Genomic DNA, 23,173 nt, shown 5'->3' with positions numbered 1-23,173 from the left:
AATGTTATTTGATTTAAAAATATTTAATATTAAAAATACAAAAATCGTTGAATATTAATTTATTATAATTTAAAGAATATTCAATTTTTTATAATTTTGTAATTATCTTTGCTCCATTTTAATCAACTAATGTAATTAACTATTATTAACAATGAATTTAATTTCATAAATATTATTAATATTTTTCTTTTCTAGAACCATATTTTAAGCTTAACAATTTAAATTTTAATAATTTTAATATTATAATATTAATTTTTATTTAATTAAGTAAAATAATTTAAAGATATAACTTATTTAAAACCAACTTTGTATTTAATAATATAAAAATCTGAAGAAAATATATTTCTAAAAAATGAATGGAATAACTTATAAAATTAAAAATTAAAAGATAAGGAATAAGAGAAAATTTTACCCAAATTAAAAATAAATGGCTGAAATGAAAAGTGTTCGTATAAAAAACTATAATATTAACATATATATTTATTTCCTTATTTAGCCAGAACTTAATATATATATATATATATATAAAATTAAATTGAACATTAAAATAAACTCAGATATTAAACTAGAATAAAATGATTTTGATACTAAATTTAACATTGAAGTCGATTGATGTACCAAAACCAAATAATGAATTAACACTTAAAATTTTAATGAAATGTGATTGAAGATAACGTAATTTCTAAGAATCTATGTAATTGTTAAAAAACGATATTAGTATTAATTAAAATTTTGAAAAAGTTCCTATTTTTATTTATCTTAAAAATTTTGATTTATAATTAAAAGAAATGCAATTTAAGCTAATTATCTTAAAATAATGCTAATTTATTTGTTTTAGATGAAAATAATTTAATGGAATTATCACAAAATATATAACTAATTTTAAAATAAGTAAGATATATTTAAATAAAAGTAAATGAAGTCAAATTTGTAATATATAAAATATTTATTTAAATTTAATTATAAAAATATAAAATATTTATTTAAAATTTACTTTTAAAATGTAAATCCCATTATATTAAATTTAAAGTTAAAATATGTTTCTAGTTTTATAAAAAAATTAAGTATATTAATAATTGAATAAATATTTTTGAATTAGGTCGCATATATTTAAAGATAATAATATCTTCGGGGAATTCAATTTCTTTCCCATGTTTAAACCTAAATTTAAATACACGGTATAAATTACAAACTTCCAACCTATTTAAAATTTAAGAGTAAATTACATTATTAGTCAATAAATTATGGATAAACTTTCATTTTGGTCACTTAGCTAAAAATTTGGTCACTGAACAATTTAAAAAATTTCATTTAAACCACTGATTTGTTAAAATTTATGTTATATCCAGTCACACTGTTTGCACCAATCGAAACTACCTTTCCCTTTCTCTTCTACAATTTAATTTTTTTCATAAAATATTTTTGGACGTCACAAATCTGTGAATTAAAATTTAAATAAATTTTTTCTCCGATCTTCAACATTGATCACATATTGACTTGGATCTAAGTTATATTCTTTTAATCGTCGATGGGTATTGATACACCATTCGGATCACCGAATCGTCCCTTGGAACTCACTAACAGAACTTTTTTTAAGAAAAAAATTTAAACAACTCAATGACTTAAATAAAAACTTTTGAAAAGTACAGTACCAAAACAAAAACTTAAACATAGTTTAGTGACTAACAGTGCAGTTTACCCAAAATTTAAACCAATTTTTAACAATCCAACGTGAAGAGAGTAAAAACCCGAGTGGACCGATCCGACTTGGCGGGTGAAACGAAACATTCCTGCGCAGCTTATAACTTGGTTTATGTTTTCTCATTCATCATCTAACTAGAAAAAGCAAAATTAATTCTGTGCCCGTGATTGATCGCCAACGCCATGGATTCGTAAGCTTTTCTCTTCTTGAATTTTGGGTTTTTAACTTTTTCATAGATATATAAAGATATTTTTAAAAAAGCCCTAGGGTTTGTTTACGGTGATTGTCTCTTTTATGTCTCTTATAGTTATCGCGATGAGGAAGGAGAGGCGATTATGGACTTTGACGACTTTCAATCGGACCCCGGATCGCCGGAGCCGCCGCAAGACCTTCTCGATGACTTGGAAGATTGGGGCCAACAAGAACGACCGCAGACACCGGTTTACGATACCGATAAGGTTGGGAAACCTAGAAAAAGGTTGGTTAAGAAAGGAGGTTCTACGGGAAAAGAGAGTATGGTTGCCCCTGAGTTGTTAGATGAAGACGAAGAGTCCAATTTTGGGAGGGAAGGATCGGAATCTGATGCGAAGAAGAGCAAGAAGAAGGAGAAGAGGCACAAGGAGAAATTTTCTGGGGGTGTTAGTGAAAAAGGAACTGTTAAAAAGTTGGGGAAGTCAGAGGAAGTGAATGAGATGTGGGAGTGGGTTAATCCTGAGGTATTTTCTTTTTCTGGTAATTGGATTATTGATGGTTGAATTCGGAGACTTGGGTTTTATGTTTATGGATTCTCAATGGTTTCAGTTGCATAAAAAATTATAAACTATGTTGTTTATTGCTTGAAGCTAGATTCTTATATTATTTATTGGAATTTGGATTTAGTAAAATTTTTATCTGTTTGCATTAATTTACTTTAAAACTTGGTTATAAAGTAAAGCAGAAAAAGAGAAAACATGTTTGGTTGCCATTTTTCTCTTTTGTCTATTTTATATTAAGATAATTTAGTTCTCAGTAAAAAATACTAGTTTGTCTTTTCACAATCTAAAGTTGAGAATTAAATTTATTGTTGGAAAGCAAAAACATTTGTGAGCCTCCTATGGTGGTTTTCAACCCTTCAGTTTACAGTTAAAAGGCATTAGGATCTCCTAGTTTTAATCATAATATGCTCACAAGGTTAAGAATCACCTTTGAAAATATTGGCTTCAAGACTCACCATTATTATTGCTACTAGTATAAATTGGCTTTTTGTTGTTCTTCCAATGGATAGTTATATATCAATTTCAATGTGTTCTTTATCTGTTTATGATACCGTTTTACTTCTCAATGTTCTATTTTGATTGAGTATGCTTGGTTTACTAAGATAAGCTTGTTTGCACAATCAAATTTCTGCTCTGGAATTTAATAAAAGATGGTGAAAGGCTAGCTAAGTTTCTCATTGACCATCTCTACTGGCATAGAATGATCAAGAGGGTGCTAGGACTATGGATGATGATGACTTCATAGATGACAGCGGAGTCGACCCTGCAGACAGGTATGGAAGTGACAATGAAGCAAGGTCGCCTGGTGCAGCTCCTCAGGTTATCAATCATCTTCTTCTTCTTCTTTTTTTATGTATTTAATGCGCGTTCGTCTTTGTTTTAATAAAGAGTTTTAGGAATCTGGTTTGCTATTATATTCATAGATTTATGTACTTAGAAATACAAATCTACTGGTTGCTTAAAATTTGATGATATGAAGAGGTCTAATTTTACGATGCTTTTGGATCACTTTTACAATCTTTTAGGCAGAGGAAGATGATGAGGATCCAGAGATTAAGGAGTTATTTAAGATGGGTAAAAAAAGGAAGAAGAATGAGAAAAGTCCTGCAGAAATTGCATTGCTAGTTGAGAGTGTAATGGCTGAGCTTGAGGTAACTGCTGAAGAAGATGCAGAGCTTAATAGACAAGGGAAGCCTGCTATTAGTAAACTCAAGAAGTTGCCACTTCTTACCGAGGTTCTCTCAAAGTAAGCTGCTTGCCAAGTAAATAAGGCTTGCTTGTCTTTATCTAGAAAGGATTATTCTCATCTTTAAAATTACTCTTTATGCAGGAAGCAGCTTCAACCTGAATTCTTAGATCATGGAGTTTTAACCTTGTTGAAAAATTGGCTTGAACCTCTTCCTGATGGAAGCTTGCCAAATATAAATATCCGTGCAGCTATTTTGCAGATTTTGTCTGATGTACAAACTGGCCTTCTTTCAATTTTGGCCTGTGCAATAATGGTCACTGTCCCAACATTCTGTTACACAAAAAACTGAAATGTTCTTTTTTCACGCAGTTTCCAATTGATCTAGAGCAGCATGATAGAAGGGAGCAGCTAAAGAAAAGTGGACTTGGAAAGGTTAGGAACCTCTTTCTGCGATAATAACATCCAGCTTTCTATTTTGAAGCATTTTTCTATTGGCTTTTGATTCTTTTAACTATCAAATATTATTGCAGGTCATTATGTTTTTATCAAAATCAGATGAGGAAACCACTTCCAACAGGAAACTTGCTAAGGATTTGGTTGATAAATGGGTAATGTTCTGGTTGAAGCTCCTGTTCTTTATATTCTAATTTTGTCCTGATTTCCTTCTTTTCTTTGTTGGAACCATATTAGTAATACTCACGCCTTGTGGCTTTTATGTTTTAATTTTTAATTCATTAGTATGTTGCTTATAGAGTACAAATTTGATTGCTGAATTTTCGGCACTTGTGATTTCTGTAAAACCTTTACCTTAGTTTAATCAAATACTGTTTGTCAAATTTACGTTTCCTAGGTTGTCTTAAAAGGTTTCTTTATATATATATTCAAAGAGTTCTTTTCTATCGAGTTGCATTAACTCTTTAAAATAATGTTGAACATAATGCAGAGTAGACCAATCTTTAATAAGAGCACAAGGTTTGAGGACATGAGAAATGTTGATGATGATAGGGTTCCCTTGCGAAGGCCACCTGTCAAAAGGTTCTCCTTTTAGTCAGTTTTATGCTAATTATATCATGTTTGCTTAAAAAATTGTTATTTATACATGCATTTTCATATTGTGTTTCTTATTGTTATTTTCTTGATATTCTTTTGTAGGCCTGCAAATAGAGCTGCAGCAATGGAATCTAGAGATGGTGATTTTGATTTGGACATTTCTCGGTAAGATGTAACCTAATGCTTGCTTTGATATGACTGTTCTGATTCTATATGCTCGTTAATGTAACTGTTGGTTATAAAATTACAGTGACCAAAAGTCTAGACGATCAACATCAGCTCAGGATGCTTCAAGGTCGGAATCTTCTTCAAGGCTGCATGCTTCGAGGCCTGATGCAACACCAATGGACTTTGTTGTGCGCCCCCAGTCTAAGATTGATCCAGATGAAATTAGGGCCCGTGCGAAACAAGTTATTCAAGATCAGCGCCGTTTAAAGGTTTGGTTTTATCTCCCTGGTATTAAATGTGTTGGTTTTAAATATTTGGAAACGGTTTTTTGGGTTTTTTGGGTTAATGAAACAAAGGGGGATGTATCTATAATGTTCATACAACTGTCTGATCCCCAAACATTGCACTACTCTGAATGCCTCCTTAAATTTACGTCTAGGTTATACATAATTATCTGGAAACAAGCATTCCGATTGTTCTATATTCAGTTTATTTTTCGAAACTGATCGTCTTGACCTTTTCATGGCAGATGAATAAGAAGTTGCAGCAGTTGAAAGCACCAAAAAAGAAGAATTTGCAGGCGACTAAACTTAGTGTTGAGGGCCGTGGTATGCTGAAGTACCTGTAAATGATACCCTAGATGCCCAAATTGGCTATGGTGTGGAGCTTACTTTGCCGTTATCAGAGATGCAAAGACCAATATAAGAAGTGTCTGGATGCAGATGTTTCTGCATTACATTCAGCTGGAATAATTATTGAAGAGGGGTTCACCACACGGGCAGCTGCTCCCTTTAACATCTTCAACTTATTTTGATATTTTGACTTGGAGAGAAAGCGTTAAGTTTAAATAAATTTGTTAATGTAATGTCTCTGAACGTTTTAAACAATGTAATGTCTCTGAACGTTTTAAACAGTCACTTCATTTACCTATAACAAATGATTCGACCTCTCAAGCTCAATAGTGTCAATCTCCGTTCGAATGTTTAAGACTATAGAAAGACCTTCGAAATTCTCGTCTCCAACCTCTCTTAATTCAATGTGGTAAGGACAAGATTGTTTTGAAATACTCTCTCAATTTATCATGGTAAAAGACAATTGTTTGGAAACACGATTCATGGCATGTTCTTTGATAAGAATGTTTACTTGCTGCTATGGCAATCGGAAACTTCACACTCTACCAGACCCGACTTTCCATAAAGCATGGATTAAAACTGCAATAATTGCCTTCCTATTAAGGATTTTTTCTGAAAGCGCTTTTTATATCTGATAACTTTCGTCCCTTATGTATGACCTGTATGGAAACACCAAAACATTTTCTTCTTGAATGTCACTTTGCACGAGCAGTCTGGTTTGGATCCTCCCTTTCGTTCGGCTTTGAATCCCTTAAACCCATCTCCGTCTCTGCTTGGCTACTTCAGTGGCTTTAATCAAATGACATCAAGACCAACTACTCTAAATTCTGCTATTCTTTAGTCGGGTGGACCCTCTAGATCATCTGAAAAATTAGAAATGAACTCACATTTAGGAAAATTGACCCCAACGCTTTGAGTGCACTCAAGAGAATCAATGATTTGCACATTTCTATTCTTAAATCCTTTGAATCAAATACTCCTCTGGCCACACAACCTAGACTTCTTAGATCACCAAATCCAAGAATCCAAACCCCCAACTGGACTCTTTCCCTGCACATCGTCTCTGGAACTAGATTCCTTAGATCACCAAATTCAAGAGTCCAAAACCCCCCACTGGACTCTTTGTTTGCACACCGTTTCCGGAACTTGCGACTGCACAGGTAACTAATGGCTCACAATTGCTCTATGTTAAAAGCTACAGATCATTAAGCAAACTGTAGGCCAAAATTTTACTGCTACAATCTATTCTTATGATTCTCAAATCTCATAATGTCACTTCTTGCAAATTCCTCAAAATGGGACCTCATTGGCTGTACCATTGGAGGATGGAAGCTTTTTTCGGCTTTTGATGACATCTGTCTCCTCCACTCTATAGCCCTCTACCAAGAGACCATAGAAAATCTGTGACTCAGGAAGGAAACTAGACAGTAGGCTAGGTGTGCTTCTAAGGCTTTCATTAGTTTCTCTTGGCCTTAAGTTCTTGGTTTTTGGAAATGTACCAAAAAAACGTTTCAATCATAACTGAGTCGTGCTTGCAAGAAAAACAGATCTTTTATAATCTTTATTATATTTAATAAAGGTATACATATATGCTATCACGTAATATAATCTTTCTATGCAACTCAAATTCAAATCTCAACCCAAACAGTCTATACATGATATGTTCTAATTGTCCATCAATAAAAATAGCGAGATATGCATCCATTGGCATGATGCCTTATGCTTTGCCCCGTTTTCCCTGAAAAATTGAACGTGAAGGACCTCCTGAGAATGAAATGACAAACACTCGAGTTCCAAATTCTGAAGCATTCTCAATAACATGGATAGATAGATTGGTTATAGATGCATACCTCCCTTCTCAAGATGTTGGCCTTAAGACATCCCCCAATATGAACGCTGGAACGAACATGAATATGTGGAATCTTCCTCTGAAATGAATACATCGGCATGCGCAAAATGATGGACAAATTGTTTCCATCAAAATCCATTTTTGGAGGCAGCAAAGTACAGTACTATTTAAAGAATAGCTTTGCTTCTCATGCTTCAAGCAATGAAGTTGACGTTATCCAACATGGAAATGGACAATAGTTTCAAACAGAGCGCACCCCACCCATAGGGTTTGAAGTTAGCTAAATGCTGGCCAGTATAAACCAACTTCAATGATCATCTTAATCTTGATAACCTCTTCCTTTTCCGACTCTTCTGCACATTCTTTGTGATGGTCTTGGAATCAGATGGAAGAGCTGGAAGTGAAGCTGGTATACCAACAAATGTTCTTCCCTTCTTAGAGATCCATTTCAATGGCATATTATTTACCACAATGCCAATATCATTTGAACTATTTAATTCAACAAGTTGTTTGATTTGATCAAGCATCTGGTGGGTCCAGGCAACTGACTCATCTAATCCGATTGAGTCATCCATTGGTCTCTTGCAAAGATCGATCAATATCTCCCTGAATGACCAAAAAGACATGGAAGGTCTGCAGCCTTTGGCATTTTCACAGATCATATTGACCTTGATGACGTGCTTGCAAAAGTTTCCTTGCATTGACCATGCACAGTCGCAGAAAGCAAAGTCTGATCCTGGGTTCCAAACCAAATGTGTTCTGCTGCTGTCTTTCTGACTTGCTACCTTTGCAAATAGGTGGCCCTTATCATCTAATGTAACAGCGGAATCCGGAATTTGCAGCGCTCGGTGCCAAGATGTAGATGCAATGTATTCTTCCTTGACATGTTGAAAAGAATCACTTTCATCTGCATACCGGTCAAGCCAATACGCTGAATGCAACTCAGTTGTTAGCTTGTGTACTAACCAGTCAACCCTCTGAAGTGCACCAAGATGTGAATCATCAAACAATTTTGTTTTCAGCTTCACATGGTAGGCTTCTATGGCACCAGATGCCTCCTGGCTTGCAAGTGGGAAAGTTTTAATTGTTGAAAGCCACATTTCTGTCAAACAGAGATAAACAACATCAGTATCAGACATGGGAATCTTCATCACATTGCCATATTTGTGGATGTGTAATGAGGGATCTAACCAATTTTAGGCACCCAAGTGGATTTGAAATACTCCATGAAGGCAGATTGATCGACAAAATCAAGAATTAATTCTTCCAAGGCAACTGAAGTGTCTAAGCCACCCCAAATGCTGTAAACTATTTCTCCCAGGCGCTTAAAAATTTCCCGCTGAACTTCAATGTTGGAACATTTCTTAACAACATTCCTCAACCAGGATCCACGAACACGCCAAATTGAAAATAGGATAGGACAACAAAAAGCATCCCTGATAAAACAGACAAAACAGGAGTAAGAAAGTGAAACACTCAATTCAAGCCAAACTTTAAAGCAAAAATATCCTGCCTTATGGGATCAATCTCCATGGCTGCATCATCAATCACAAAACCATTGATCTTCCATCCAGGATCTACGCTCCGAGCTCGATCAAGCAGTGCTTTCATCCATTTAGCCACATCTGGCTTTGCAACACTGCGGGTAATGACCCATGCAACAGGTAATGCATGTTGTCTTGAATCAAATACAAGAAGAGTGCATAAAGGGTACTGCATTCAGAAACACCATCATGTAATACCAACTAAAATAACTTCTCAAAGCTCTGAACAAACAGAAAATAACCAGTTTATTACCTTGAGTCTTTTAATACCAAATGTTGAATCAGCTGCTATGAGACTGCGATGGCCAAAACGAACCATCTGTTGCAACTGCCATTCTGTTTGAATCCCAAGAATGAAAGGATCTGTCTCAGAAGTGTCCTGATAGAAAAATATAGATTTCTTATTGCGTTCAACCCACATCCGAATGCTAGCTTGATCATCTAAATCTAACTCGTGGGTTGACCTCTTAATGATCATGCCAAGTTTGCGGACATATTGGGAAGCAAGGGTACTAACTGTCGCATCTGAACCACCATACCGTTGAACATACTCAATGTGTTTCTCTAGCACGTTTTCTTCAGGAATACCCAGATAGATCATGGACATTGTTTGTTGTTGAATCTCATTGGAAATATATGGAATTTTCTTAGCACCAGGGCCAATGGCATCTTTATCAAGGGGCCCATGGCAAACAAAACCAGACTTGTTTATATGGCGTCTCTCATTGAATATAATAAGTGCAAGCGCTGGACGAGCATAAAGACGTTTCACTACAAAATGGCATGTGCATCCTCTCATGGATTGAGGTCTAGCAGCCCGATTTCGGGTGTTTAGACGGTATCTTCGACTAGGTAATACACCTCCACCTTCCCCATAATTTTCAGGACCGAAGGAACACCAATATCTTCAAATATACATGGGAAACATAAGAACAGATGTTTATTCTCAGGTTGAACTCATATTAGTGAGAAAATGAATATCATATCTTCTAACACTTCAGGAAACATTACAGGTTTTGTAGATAGAAGATAGAATCAGTCAAAAGAAAAAAAATCTTATGTTCAGAGCAGAGGGAAATCAAAAGAGCACAAAATGGGAAACATTATCAAGCATGATTCAAACTTACAGTCTATATTCCAAATATTCATCACTCTTGTACTCCTTTAAACTGCCCATTGATCGTTTCCGTCCCCTCTCAATATGAAATCGTGTTGGGCATTCTACATTGGAGCATTCTCCGATTATAAATTCATCTACTCGAGCATAAGGAATGAGTGCTACATCATCATGGTGCTCCGCTGTGCCAAACTTTGTCCAAATCAAATCAGCAGAAGAGAACTCCTCCTCTGGTGGATCTTGCACTGGAATATCAAGTATTGATTCAACTATCTCCATCTATGGACTTCTATCAACGTGTAAAATCTACTATTGAGCCAACATGAGATTCAGCAGCATACCTGCAAAAATTAAGCATAGAATACCGTGATCAACAAAATGACAATGCTTCTATGAAACATGAAACAAGAACCATTTTAGTAAATTACGTTTCCAGAAATAAAACTTACAATTCACAAAGGATAATTTTTCACAAAACAAGATCATAGCGATCGTCTAGTCAACAATGAGAATTCTTATCATTGAAAGTACAGATCGCAACCATTAAAGTCCAATAATACGCACTTGTTTTCTTCAGTAGGTCTTAAAACTTAAAGCAAAACAAACCCTACCCATATCAGTCAGTATCACTTCTCGACCAATTCTAAAATACTAATAAAGCTAGAATAAGACATTGAAAAAGCTAGAGATCTTTTTTTTTCTTTCAAAATTTTGACTTGTCTCAAATACATGGAAATATATCTCGAATGAAGCTAAATATATCAAAATGATAATAATTAATTTTATTTGAGGATTCATGTTCTTCTCTTTCTCTCAAACTATTCCAAAACCAAAAAAAGACCAATCATTCGAGAAAGAGAGAGCAACCCATTGAACTTCAATGTTCATTATTTGAGCACATACCACAGACTACTAAAACATAAACCAATTAATTTCTCTCATTAAAAAGGGTAAAATGCCCTTAAAAGAAAATGAAAAAAATCACTTCAACTAACAGCAGATTGAATCAAATACGTTTTAAAAAAAAAAACAGCAACAACTAACCAATCAAATTTTAAGCAGCTTAACAACGCAATTCCAAAAACTTGAAATAAAATAGTCTTGGAAGCCAAAAAAGAATCATAAGCAAGTTTCACAGTGATATTTACTCCAACCAAAATCGAATTTTTCCCATCAACAATCCTAGATAAGATAGAAAGAGTAGAAAAATAATACCTCAGTATCAGAGCCAGAGTGCAAAAGCTAGGCTTCACTCCAGAATTTCTGGGTATAGTCCTATTTTTGGCTGCAAAGGGAACAGACTAAATATAGATGGAGAAAAAAGAAAAGAAAATACGAAAAAAAAAACGAGATACTAGAGGGAAGGGTTTAGGGTTTTCGCCAAAATTTGAGTAGAAGAAAAGGAGGTAGTTTGTATTGGTACAGTGCATAGCAAAGGAGAGCAGTTGGGTTAGTTTGGGGATAAGAATTCGATATCCTAATATTGGGTTTCGGCTACCCTGTTTTTAGGGCTTTACCATTGCATGCTTGTTCAGAGATGTGTTTCTCTTATGGTATCGAAGGTCGGCCACAAGTTACATTAACGTGGGTTTCGGATTTGGTAATTTAGATTGATGTACGTTTGATTTTTTTTTAATAATTTTATTCGTATATGTTTTTTATATAATATCTAAAAATTTTTATAATTGCTCTTCAACTTATAAATAAGATAATAATGCACCTTAATATACTCAAATTCACATCCTCTTACGTTTCCCTATTACCATCGATTTGCTAGCTCTACCGTATTTCATCTTATATCAACTTAACACAAAATCCATAAAATCATTAAACTAAATAATTAAGAAAGGAGTAAATAATTTATGAGCACATTCGAAACAAAATGTGGTAAATATTTCAAACTTAAAACTTTTCCATCACCAAGAAAACCAATTAATCCAACACTATTAACTACCTATTCTACCATGGAAAGCTTAACAATCTTTTTGAGGAAAGAGTAAATGTATGATTATTTGAATTGGATTCTGGAGGTTTTAAATTAGTTGAGTCACAAATTGGTACAACCGATTAAATCGATTTTAAGATTTTATGATTTTTTAACGATTTATTTAATTAAAATTTTCAAATTGATCAAACCGATAAATCGATGGTCTAATCAGTTCAACTATCAATCCAGTTTCAAAAACATTGAGTAAATGATACATTAATGATTGGGGTGAAATTCATTAGATTAAATTTGTTAAAGTTACTTTTTAAAGGATAAAAATATGAGTTAACTTGTAACGTGTTTTTGGATGAAATCTAAATATTTTGTAATTCAGATGCCTTCTTATAATTTGAAAATCAATCTCTTAACTATTTAAAATATTTTGAAATGGTCAATTTGAGTTCAAAAGTTCAACTTACAAGTATATTATTGAAGCATGTACAAGTAAAATTTTCTTTACGAATCGAGAATAATGAAATTTGAAGCTTTGAATAAATTTTGGGATGGAGTTTAATTTATAATATTTTATGAGTTGAAATAAATATTTTTCTTTTTACTAAGAGTTCAAATAAATAATTGTGATTTAGCAAACATTTGATTTCATTAATACTATAATGGTAATTAATTTAGCTTATCAAAGCTAATAGGAACATTAAGATTAATCATCCATCCATAAATTTAGTTCCATCAATCCAGTGAGGCGGAGCATTGCTGATGCAACCTCTAAAACATTTTGGATTTTGTTCGTCATTATGTTGGTAAGCATCCATATAACACCCCTAACCCATATTTGTCGCCGTAACAGAGTTACGAGGTATTACCAAAAATTTATAGATCAAATACAGACATTTCATATCACTTTACATTCATGTCAGAAATTAATCATATATTAATCATATTGTCCCTTATATGAGCAATCGAGGCCCAAAACATACATTAGAAATAAGTCGGGACTAAATCGAAAACTCAGAGAATTTTTCGCAAAATCTCAAAATTTTTCCAAAGTGCAGGGGACTCACGCCCGTGTGGTCAGGCCGTGTGGCTCACACGGTCAAGGGACACATCAATGTCTCAGGCCGTGTGAATGTTCGAAATAGGGCACACGACCATGTCCATACCCGTGTAACTTTCTGACTTAGGTCATACTGTAATACCCAAAAAAAAATTTTATTACAGTAAGAAAGTAAGATAATATTCCTGATATAGTAAAATAAGGAAATAAAATGATAAAAAGGGTAATTTTGAGTTATGTCAATATTGAGAAGCATATTATGACATATTAATTCAAGAAAGGATTAAATCGTAAAAGTGAGAAAAGTTTTGTAGCCCAAGAGTAAATACTCAAAATTTAAGGGGTTAAAGTGTAAATATGAAAAAGTTGAAGGATCAATAGTGCAAATATTTTAAGGGTAGAAAATCTAGAAACCAAGGAAAATGGATGAATTAGGACCAAATTGAAAAGGTGAAGAATTTTGAGAGACTAAATCGTAATTTTACCAAATTAAGTGATGACTCAAGGATGAAATTTTAAAAGAACATAAAGGGCAAAATGGTCAATTAGAAGAGAGAAAAATCTAGAAGACAATGATGATGTTGGTGATATTTTAGATTAATTAATTAAATAAATATTAGTTTATTAATATTTTAATTTGATTTTTAAATGATATTTTATTATTTTATTATTAATTTATTTAGTATATATATATGTGGAAAGAAAGATGAAAAACAACCAACCCATCATCTTCCATGCATCCAACGTGAGGAGAAGAGAGAAAGAAGGAAAGTTTTGCTTTCTTTACAATTTGATCCTTCCTCCAAAAACTTACCATTTTCACCTAGAATTCAAAAGAATTTCCATATCCATCAAGAGAGAAAGATAACAAGGAGACTATGGGGAGCTAGAATATCAAGTTGGATTCAAGAAATTAAAGCTGGAGGAGAGAGAAAATCAAGTTAAAGATTGAAATCAATAGGACAAGGTAAGAACATTGAGATTTCAATATATTTTTAAGTTTGATATTATTGAAATAGCATGGAAAAGATGTTATAGTAGAGTTTTCTTATATAAAGTCTTATGTTCTTGATATATTACTGAAGAGAAATAAGTGAAAGTGATGAGAAATATTATAGAGAAAGGAATAAGGAAGTTATAAACTTAGTAATTAACATTTTGCACTAAAACAGTTTTGGACAGCAGCAGTAGGTTAACTTTGAAAAATCACCATAAATTGTGGAAATGAAATTAGAGGATGAAAAAAATATAGAATTAAATCTTACTGAGTCTAGTTTCTCATAGAAGAAACGGTGTAAGTAATGAAATTGTAAATCATGAGATATAATAGATTTTGTGAGATAAGGTCAGAATGATTTCGGGTTCCCCTGTTCTGACTTTGGAAAATCATAAAAAATTGTACAAAAATAATTATTGGTTATAATTTATATGTTTAAAATACCTAAAGAGTCTATTTTCAATATAAATAAATAAGAATATCATCTGAATTTTTTACAAGGAGATAATTAAGTTTTAGTGAAGAAGGGTCGGAACTATCAGATAGCAGAACAGAGGTGACTTTAAAGAATAAACTGTACTTATTGGCTAAACCAAAAATTCTGAAAATTTTATGGTAAGAATATATTTGAGTCTAGTTTCAGATAAAATTAACGGATCTCAATTCATAGTTCTGTAGCTCAAGACATAAATAATTTGGTGACTATGACTCAAGTGGACAGCTTTGAATGAATATATAAATAAATGGTGAAATTATAGATAATGTTACATATAAGCATGTTATATACATTAAGGATGTGGAATGGAGAGGAGGAGGAGGAAAATATATGATTATTCAACTAGCATGAGTTTTCATTAAAAATGACCAATTTACATGTTTTAGGTTCAGGGACTAAATTGAACAAATGTGAAACTTTAAGGGTAAATTTGTAAAAATGTCAAAAAGTGACCAAATTGCATGAAATGAATTGTTTTATTATTTAAATTAGTAAATTGAGTGAAATATTAATTTAGATCAAGATTGGGTGGAAATGCGAGAAAAATAGAAATTTTCCAAAATGTCCCTGAATTTTGCTATTTCTGCAATTTAGCCTGGTAAGTTTATATGAACTATATTTTGTATAATTTTAATAGAAGTGAATGCTATTTGGTAATGAATATTATATATATGTGTTTTTTTTATTGGAATTGAATTATTATTGGTAATAGGTATAATTATTAGATGTTTTGAAATGATTATCGGAAGCTCGATTGGGTTGGAAGCTTGTTGGAGATATATCACATTATCTATTGGTTCTATTGGTAATTTTGGATGATTTGATTCTGGTTATAATGACTTGTATAAGTTAAATTGGTTAATGTTAGCTCATAAATGTTTTGATTTTGATTGGTTATAAATATGAATGCTTGATGAAATGAAATGTCTGAAAATTAATTTGTAAACTCTGGTAATGCTCTATAACCCTATTCTGGAAAAGGATAGGGGTTAGGGGTGTTACACATATGATCAAGTGCTAGGTCGTTTGAAGATATTAATTTTTATTAATTAGGTGTAAGGGTCACATGGCCAAGTCACACACCCGTGTGTCAAGCAGTGCGAAAATAACTGAGTATTCTATTTTGAATTTTTAAGTTGCAGGAGACACACGGCCATATCACACGCCCATGTGCTAGGCCGTGTGTCACACACAGCTGAGACACACGCATGTGTCTCTGCTTGTGTGGACAAAATAAGGCCATATCTAAGCCCTATTTCTCACCCAATCTTGTCTTCCATCTCCATTAATACTCAATCTTACCTAATTTATCAAATTCACATATATACATATTTTAATAAATCCATTCATCCATATATTTACCATCATTTAACCATTTCAAATTTCACACACATAAAACATGTTAAGGCTATATATATACATCTCAAAATGTACCAAACTTAAGTAATTCAAATGGCTATTATCAACCAAACACATCTATATGCCAACATTGGCCAAGATAACCTATACATGCCATTTATGCCAAAGTTGATTTAATATTTATATCAAAAAAGAGCGGTTGATAGTGTGATATGGCTCCGATCGGCTTCCAACCTTAACGAGCTTCCATATAACTTTAAAACAGAGGAAATAAAACAGAGTAAGCATTACAATGCTTAGTAAGTTCATATAACGAAAAATTTACTTACCACATATTTTCACTTAAGGTAAGTATACAAAAATTTCATCCAAAGCAATTTAGCAATTAGCCTAACACACATAATGTCATCAAACATGCTAGTCGTATATTTCATGTAAATAACCAGAATAAAGATGAGCTCATTAAATATCATGTTTCCATATGTTTTCAAGTATATACGGGTAACAATTCATTTAGAGTTCATTTTAACTTATATCAGAATTTCACTCGTTGAATCATTTGAAATCTCGATGGATACATGGATAGTACACACAAAGTGTACAATATTGTAAATCTATCAATTCATATTTGGGAATGCTCTTATGAGTACATAAACAGAAAGCTCTCTCTCTCAAGCCATATAACGGGAAGCTCATGTAAGCCATGTAGCGGGAAACTTATCCAGGTAATATAACGGGAAGCTCACAAAGAGCCTATAACGGGTAGCTCCGAAGAGCAATTAATCAGGAAGCACCGGATAGCCATATAACAGGAAGTTCAAGTGAGCAATATTGAGAAGCTCACAAAGAGCCTATACGGGACGCTCATAAGAGTTGCGGTGTGCCTACAACACATGTAGGGTCACGACCGATCGGGATACTCCAAAGAGCTATTAATGGGAAGCTCGCAAAAATCATATAACGGGAAGCTTGATAGGGCTTATAAGGGATGCTCTTTTGAGCTACGGTATGTCTGCAACATATGCAGGATCATAACCAATCAGGAACTCTGTATCCAATCGAAATTCATTCATTCAAACGAGACTTAATATTTGTTAGGTATTTTCCGAATATGTGATCAAATTTCATATACATGACCATTACACAATTCACATACATATCATACAATTCAAGCATATAATTACACAATTAAGTTACACGAACTTACCTCGATAATTGTTCGTGAATTGTAATTTACTAATCCGATACTTTTTCTTTTCCACGATCTAGCTCCGTATTTGGTCTATTCGTATCTATACGAGTAAATTTAACTCAATTTAATACAATTCATATTCAATTCAGTCCATTTCACATCTTAGGCAAATTTACCATTTTGCCCATTATATTTTTAATTAATTACGATTTCGTCCCTAGGCTTGGAAAATGAAATTAATACAATTTAATCCTTATTCCAAGCCTAGCTAATTTTCATATAACACAATAGCAGTTCATGTATTTCACAAAAATTAGAATTTTTCCATGAATTTTACATCTTTTCAATTTAGTCCATAAATCATGTTTTCATCAAAATTCCTTTAACAAAAGTTGTTTATCTATCAACGATCTTTCATTTTCTACCATGAAACTTCATAATTCATGCATACTCATCCATGGGAAAACCCTAGTACTTTGATAACTTTACAAATTAATCCCTAAGATAGCTAAATTAAGCTATTACGATCTCGAAAATATAAAAATCAAGAATTCAATTATCATCTTTTATTATTTTCACTTTCCAATTTCATCCTTTTCTTTAATTAAATTTCCATGGATGAATCATCATACTTATCTACTAACTCCTCTTAATGGTCTATTTGCCATATAAGGACCTCTAATTTTGAATTCCATAGCTATTTGGTGTAACACCCATAACCCACATCCTTCACCGGAACAGGGTTACAGAATGTTACCAGAGTTTACAGAATAATTACACATAATTCCACTATTTACTTATGATCATATCAAAGCCATCCACTCAAGTCATCGTCATTAAATTATCTATATCTTGAGCTACAGAACTCCGAATTAAGATTCGCTAAATTTCTCTGAAACTAGACTCACATATATTCTTACCATAAAATTTTCAAAATTTATGGTTTAGCCGTTAAGTACAGTTTATTCTTTAAAATCATCCCTGTTCTGCTGTTTGACAGTTTCGACCCTTCTTCACTAAAAATTAATTATCTCTTCGTACGGGATTTAGATGATGTTTCTGTTTGTTTCTGTTGAAAATAGACTCATTAATAATTTTAAACATATAAATTCTAACCCATAATTATTTTTATACAATTTTTAATGATTGTCCAAAGTCAGAACAGGGGATCTCAAAATCACTCTGACCCTGTCTCATAAAAATTTAAATATCTCATAATATTAAATTCTTTTTTCTTACACTGTTTCTTCTATGTAAAACTAGACTCAGTAGTCTTTAATTTCATATTTTATTCAACCTCTAATTTGATTTCCACAATTTTTGGTGAATTTTCAAAGTCGGACTACTGCTGCTGTCCAAAACTATTTTAGTAAAAAAATGTTGATAGCTAAGTTTATAACACCTTCACTTTCTTTCAATTAAACTCTATACATGTCATATAAACCTTAAAATGCACAATAAAATTTACCGAAGTAATCTGGATAGTGTGCCCTGATGTGTTGATCCGATCGACCAATTTCACATCAATCTACAAAGAACATTAAACACACAGGAGTAAGCTTATGTAAGCTTAGTAAGATTTTATATATAACTTTAATTCTTCTAAATTTCTTTATTTTCATTTGCATTTCTTTACTTTCCACATTTATCCCATACGCCTAACACAAAAGTCAAAACCATATCATTCAACCATGGTCACAAGCTAGTGCATTTAACCAAAGCCTTTTTTTTCCGAATTGATCGTATGATAAGTCATTTCATAAAAAAAATTGTATAATTTAAACCTTACCACTTTTTCATGAGCACTAGCATATTTTCACTTAAATACTTACCAATTCAATGCATTATATAAATAATTATATTACCATTCCGCCAATGGCTTGGCACTTGCCAATGCATCAAGCAACCACACTGGTTAGCATACTTGCACATATTATATATAAATTTAACTTTGATAAACTTATTTTCTCGACATATCACACTTGAGTTTATTATAACAACCATATCATATTTCACTTGTTTGACAAATATCTCAATTCTCATGCTTGCTATATAAATAGCTTTTCACAATTTATTTCACATTTCATTATACAATTGCAATATCCATTCCATAGCCATTTCATGAGTATATAACTCATATATTCCATATATTTGCAACATATTTCACATTCTATTTTCAATTCACTATTTCATATTCTTAGCCTAAAGTAGACTTTATAGAACACACCGGATATACGGAACAAATACAGAAGTGCATTATTATGCACTAATGAACAGAGAGCACTAAAGTGTTATACAGAGAGCACAGATGTGCTAATCGAAGAGCACTAACGTGCTAATAATCAGAGAGCACTGATGTGCTAATAATCAAAGAGCGCACTAAGGTTCCTTAATGGCATGCCACTAATATTCTAGTAGTTCTAATCTCGTCTACTTGGGCAAATTATATTATGCACATATATCACTTTTACACTTTTCGCATAATGCTTCTATATACTTTACAATTTAATCCTAGCACCGATAATCCGTATACTTATATCTTGACTATATTTAATACATGTAATATATTTCTAAATTCATTATTCATCCATAATTCACTAATAATCCTTATCGTGAAATATATTTTGTAATTTGGTCCTTAGCACAAAATTTCATGTATCAATATATTTTACTTTTAATAACATATATAACATAATTCAATACTAACACATATTTCTCATTCAATTCAATTTTCTAAATTCAATTCAATAAAATTACTTACCTCAATATTTACTTAATTGAGCTCAATATCAAATAATAATCAATTTCAATTTCTTGGGTCCATTTATCGCTTACTTTTCTTAATAAATTTAAGGAACGATTACAGAATTGAGTACTTCGTTTTCACAATACCATAGTATAACTATGGTCTTGCGCATAATCACATATCACACACCAAAGCCATAACCCAGCCATGGTCTTACACGGAAGCACATATCACACCAATGCCATAGCCCAACTATGGTCTTATACGGAAATCACATATCACATATTGTCATGGTCCAACCATGGTCTTTTCCGTCAATGCGTGTGAGTTACTGAACGAAAGTACTCAATTCAATGTTCCACTGAATTAGAACTTTTATTCAAAACATTCATATTTTCATAATTATCTCCGTTTAATAACATTCATATACAATAACATACCATAGCATTCATGAAATTTTCATAACAATTCATTAAATTTAGCCATATGAACTTACTTGGGCCAATCAGTAAAATTTGTAAAAATTTAGGGACTAGTTTGATATTTTCTCTTTTCTGCGTTTATCTTTGGATTCCCTATATGATGAAAAATATGAAAAACCAGCTTGAAAACTCTCTCCTATGGCGTTTTAGCTGAAGAAAAAATGATGAAATCTCTAGATTTTTCAATTTTGTCTTTGTTTTATTTGTTTAATTTGCAAAATTTCCAATTTTTCCCTTGTTTCTCCTTATTTTCTTACTGATTTTCTTGCCCAAACCGTCCAGCCCATATAATTTGGGCCTAATTGCCTTTTAAATCCCTCTTTATTAGTCACTTAAACTATTTAATCACAATTTAACAAATTTTGCACTATTTTCAATTTAGTCCTTTTTAATTATTTGACTATCTCAACATTAAAATTTTCTAACGAAACTTTAATACTATGTAACAGCTCGATTTTGACCCAATTCAGAACAGTGGTTTCGGGACCACACATCCGAGTCTGAAAATTATTTTAATATTTTTTTCTGTGTTTATTATGTGTGAATTTATATGTGTGAAAGTTTCGTGAATTAATTTTATTGTTTGAGTGCTTAATTTGAGAAAATGGCTTAATCACGTAAAATGAAAATTTAGTGGTTAAATATGAAAGTGTCTAATTGTTGTTGTCTTTATAATATGGAGGTTCTGTGATGCAATTAGCCCACTATATAAGTTAGTGGATGGCAATGGTCAAGAATGACCTTATATTATATGTTTTGTATATTATTTATTAAAGGTTATTTTGGTAACATAATAATTTGTTATTATTATTTTATGTAAAAAAATATAAAATAAGAAAACCATGCTATTATTCATCTTTGTTTCCACCGAAACTACAAAAGAAATAAAGAAAGAAAAAAAAACTTTGAACATTCGGCAATTACAAGTCTTAATTAAGGTTAGTTTTTGTTTCGATTTTTGATAATTTTTACGTTTTTGAGATCGTTGTTTCGAATACTATCCGACCCATGTTTGAATTTTTAATTTTGATGAATATTTTGAGTTGTGTCATTGATGAACATTTGTATTATGTGATGTTTGATGATGAATAATGAAAGATATATTTTAGATTAATATGTTTTGTATTGGAAATTTTGGTGAAATTGAGTAATTAGAGTTAAATTGTGAAATTAAATTTTTGAGGGACTAAAATGTGAAATAAATGAAATGTGAGGATTTGTATGAACAATAGGTACATTCGGCCCTTGTATGTTGTGAACAAATTTTGTGTATTTTGTGTTTTATCCAATAGGGACTAAATTATAAAAAGTGTAAATGTTAGGGGCAAAATAGTAATTTACCCATTTATGTGTTTTTGGATTAAATTGAATGTAATTATATTTAAACTAGCTTATTTTGAATATAATTAGATCAAGAATCGAAGAAATCAGAGTTGGATCGGGGAAAACTAAAGTTGTTGATTAATTGTCTGGTTTCGACTTTTCACCGTCCGAGGTAAGTCTATTAGCAAAATAATGTTATTAAACTAGAATATATATATATATATATATATATATATATATATATGGAAATCTATCATTCATTTAATAAGTTAAATTAACTTTGTTATTTTCATATTGTTAGCCGAATATACAAGTTGAAATCGGTAGGTTGAAATTTTATTTTACAAATATTGTATATGTTATATCATGCATGTTTGAGTTTAATAAGATGAAATTAATAGCATAAATTATATAAATATATGATGATGTTCGAATGTATAATACAAATTCTTTGAGTTGAATTTAATGATATAAATTGTATGTATGTGGTTCGAATAAATGATGCAATGTTTTGAATTGAATGTAATGTTATGAAATATATATATATATATATATATATATTTATATATTTATATATAAAAGAGGTTAGAATGTAAGATACAAGTTTCTTTGAGCTGAATTTAATGTTAATAATTATATATAATTATACATGTGAATCGAAAATAGGATTTGAGTTTCTTGAGTTGAATTTAATGTTATGAATCATGTATATGTGGTTCGAATGTGAGGTTGTTATGAAGAGTTGAATATAAAACAATTCTTATCGAGATATAGTTATTGAGAAAGATTTATGTGTATTATAAAGATTTATATGAAAGATTAACTTTGTATCTCAGTTATTCAGGCTATGTGCCTAGCAAGGTTAATGCCGGTGAAATAATTCAGACTTTACGTTTAGCAGGCTTAGTGCCGGTGATACATTTCGGACTATAGGTCTAGCAGGCTAAGAGTCGGTGTATTGAATCAGGTTTTAAAACCTAGCAGGCTAAGTTGCCGGTGAATCTGTTTAAATTATGTGAGAATATGCAATTGATATTTCTATGATTTTGATGAATACATAAACATTAAGTTTTTACATGCTTGGTAAGTATACACCTACATTCGGGTTTTGCATTGGTTAAATATAATTGTATGCTTTCGGTATATACAATTAATAAAAGCATATGTATATTAGGTATATGCGATTGTTGAATTTATAATTACATATGGTGATATGCGGTTGTTAAATATATATATATTGAGCCTATGTGCTTGATAATTATTTATGTATGCATTTGAGATATATATATATATATTCGAATGTAGATATTAGCTATGCATTCATGTATAAATTTATAATGAGTATATATATATACAAACGATTATATAATGTGATTGGTATATATGTGTATGATCAATTATATGCATATGCATATGATAAGTACATATGTTCATTCGGATGTATGCAGTAATAAAGATGTATACACATTCGGTTATAAAATTGATAAACATATGTTTATATATATATGCAATCGGATATTTACGTAAAAGTGTATATACATTCGGTTTAAATTGTTGATAACTATGTATGCAT

General features: G+C 31.8%; 2 protein-coding genes across 5 annotated transcripts; one reads left to right on the top strand and one right to left on the bottom strand.

The window, feature by feature from the left end:
* The first annotated feature begins 1,747 nt into the window (after positions 1-1,747).
* LOC105764974 (protein IWS1 homolog 1) lies at positions 1,748-5,817 on the top strand. The gene is made up of 11 exons (XM_012583824.2): positions 1,748-1,892; positions 2,010-2,418; positions 3,157-3,276; positions 3,483-3,703; positions 3,788-3,917; positions 4,016-4,078; positions 4,177-4,254; positions 4,590-4,681; positions 4,799-4,861; positions 4,947-5,133; positions 5,394-5,817. The coding sequence occupies exons 1-11, from the start codon at positions 1,885-1,887 to the stop codon at positions 5,490-5,492; spliced, it is 1,470 nt and encodes a 489-aa protein (XP_012439278.1). The 5' UTR covers positions 1,748-1,884; the 3' UTR covers positions 5,493-5,817.
* Positions 5,750-11,556, bottom strand: LOC105764973 (uncharacterized). 4 transcript variants are annotated; one of them, XR_001124767.2, is made up of 7 exons: positions 11,222-11,556; positions 10,017-10,347; positions 9,143-9,794; positions 8,859-9,058; positions 8,537-8,781; positions 7,347-8,447; positions 5,750-6,359 (listed from the first exon to the last, which is right to left on the bottom strand). XR_001124767.2 is itself a non-coding variant. In XM_012583823.2 (6 exons), exons 2-6 carry the CDS (start codon positions 10,283-10,285, stop codon positions 7,660-7,662), a joined length of 2,154 nt encoding a protein of 717 aa, XP_012439277.1. In that variant the 5' UTR covers positions 10,286-10,347; positions 11,222-11,556; the 3' UTR covers positions 7,029-7,659. The 4 variants fall into 4 exon arrangements, 1 of the variants encoding a protein (XP_012439277.1); XR_001124766.2 differs by lacking the exon at positions 5,750-6,359 and adding an exon at positions 7,029-7,260; XR_001124765.2 differs by lacking the exon at positions 5,750-6,359 and adding an exon at positions 7,029-7,234.
* Positions 11,557-23,173: the final 11,617 nt, after the last annotated feature.

This window comes from Gossypium raimondii, chromosome 12 (assembly GCF_025698545.1).
Source record: "Gossypium raimondii isolate GPD5lz chromosome 12, ASM2569854v1, whole genome shotgun sequence".
Lineage (NCBI taxonomy): Eukaryota > Viridiplantae > Streptophyta > Magnoliopsida > Malvales > Malvaceae > Gossypium > Gossypium raimondii.
The sequence above is the reverse complement of the archived record's forward strand: the minus strand, read 5'-3'. Positions and strand labels throughout refer to the sequence as shown.

What these genes read in the sequence shown, in the direction of transcription:
- LOC105764974 (XM_012583824.2), top strand. An exon ending in CGAAGGCCACCTGTCAAAAG is followed by an intron (nt 4,682 to 4,798) that starts GTTCTCCTTTTA and finishes ATTCTTTTGTAG; the next exon opens with GCCTGCAAATAGAGCTGCAG. An exon ending in TTTGATTTGGACATTTCTCG is followed by an intron (nt 4,862 to 4,946) that starts GTAAGATGTAAC and finishes ATAAAATTACAG; the next exon opens with TGACCAAAAGTCTAGACGAT.
- LOC105764973 (XM_012583823.2), bottom strand. Translation starts at nt 10,285, where the DNA reads ATGGAGATAGTTGAATCAATACTTGATATTCCAGTGCAAGATCCACCA. An exon ending in ATGGAGATTGATCCCATAAG is followed by an intron (nt 8,782 to 8,858) that starts GCAGGATATTTT and finishes CTGTTTTATCAG; the next exon opens with GGATGCTTTTTGTTGTCCTA. An exon ending in CACTTGGGTGCCTAAAATTG is followed by an intron (nt 8,448 to 8,536) that starts GTTAGATCCCTC and finishes TCTGTTTGACAG; the next exon opens with AAATGTGGCTTTCAACAATT.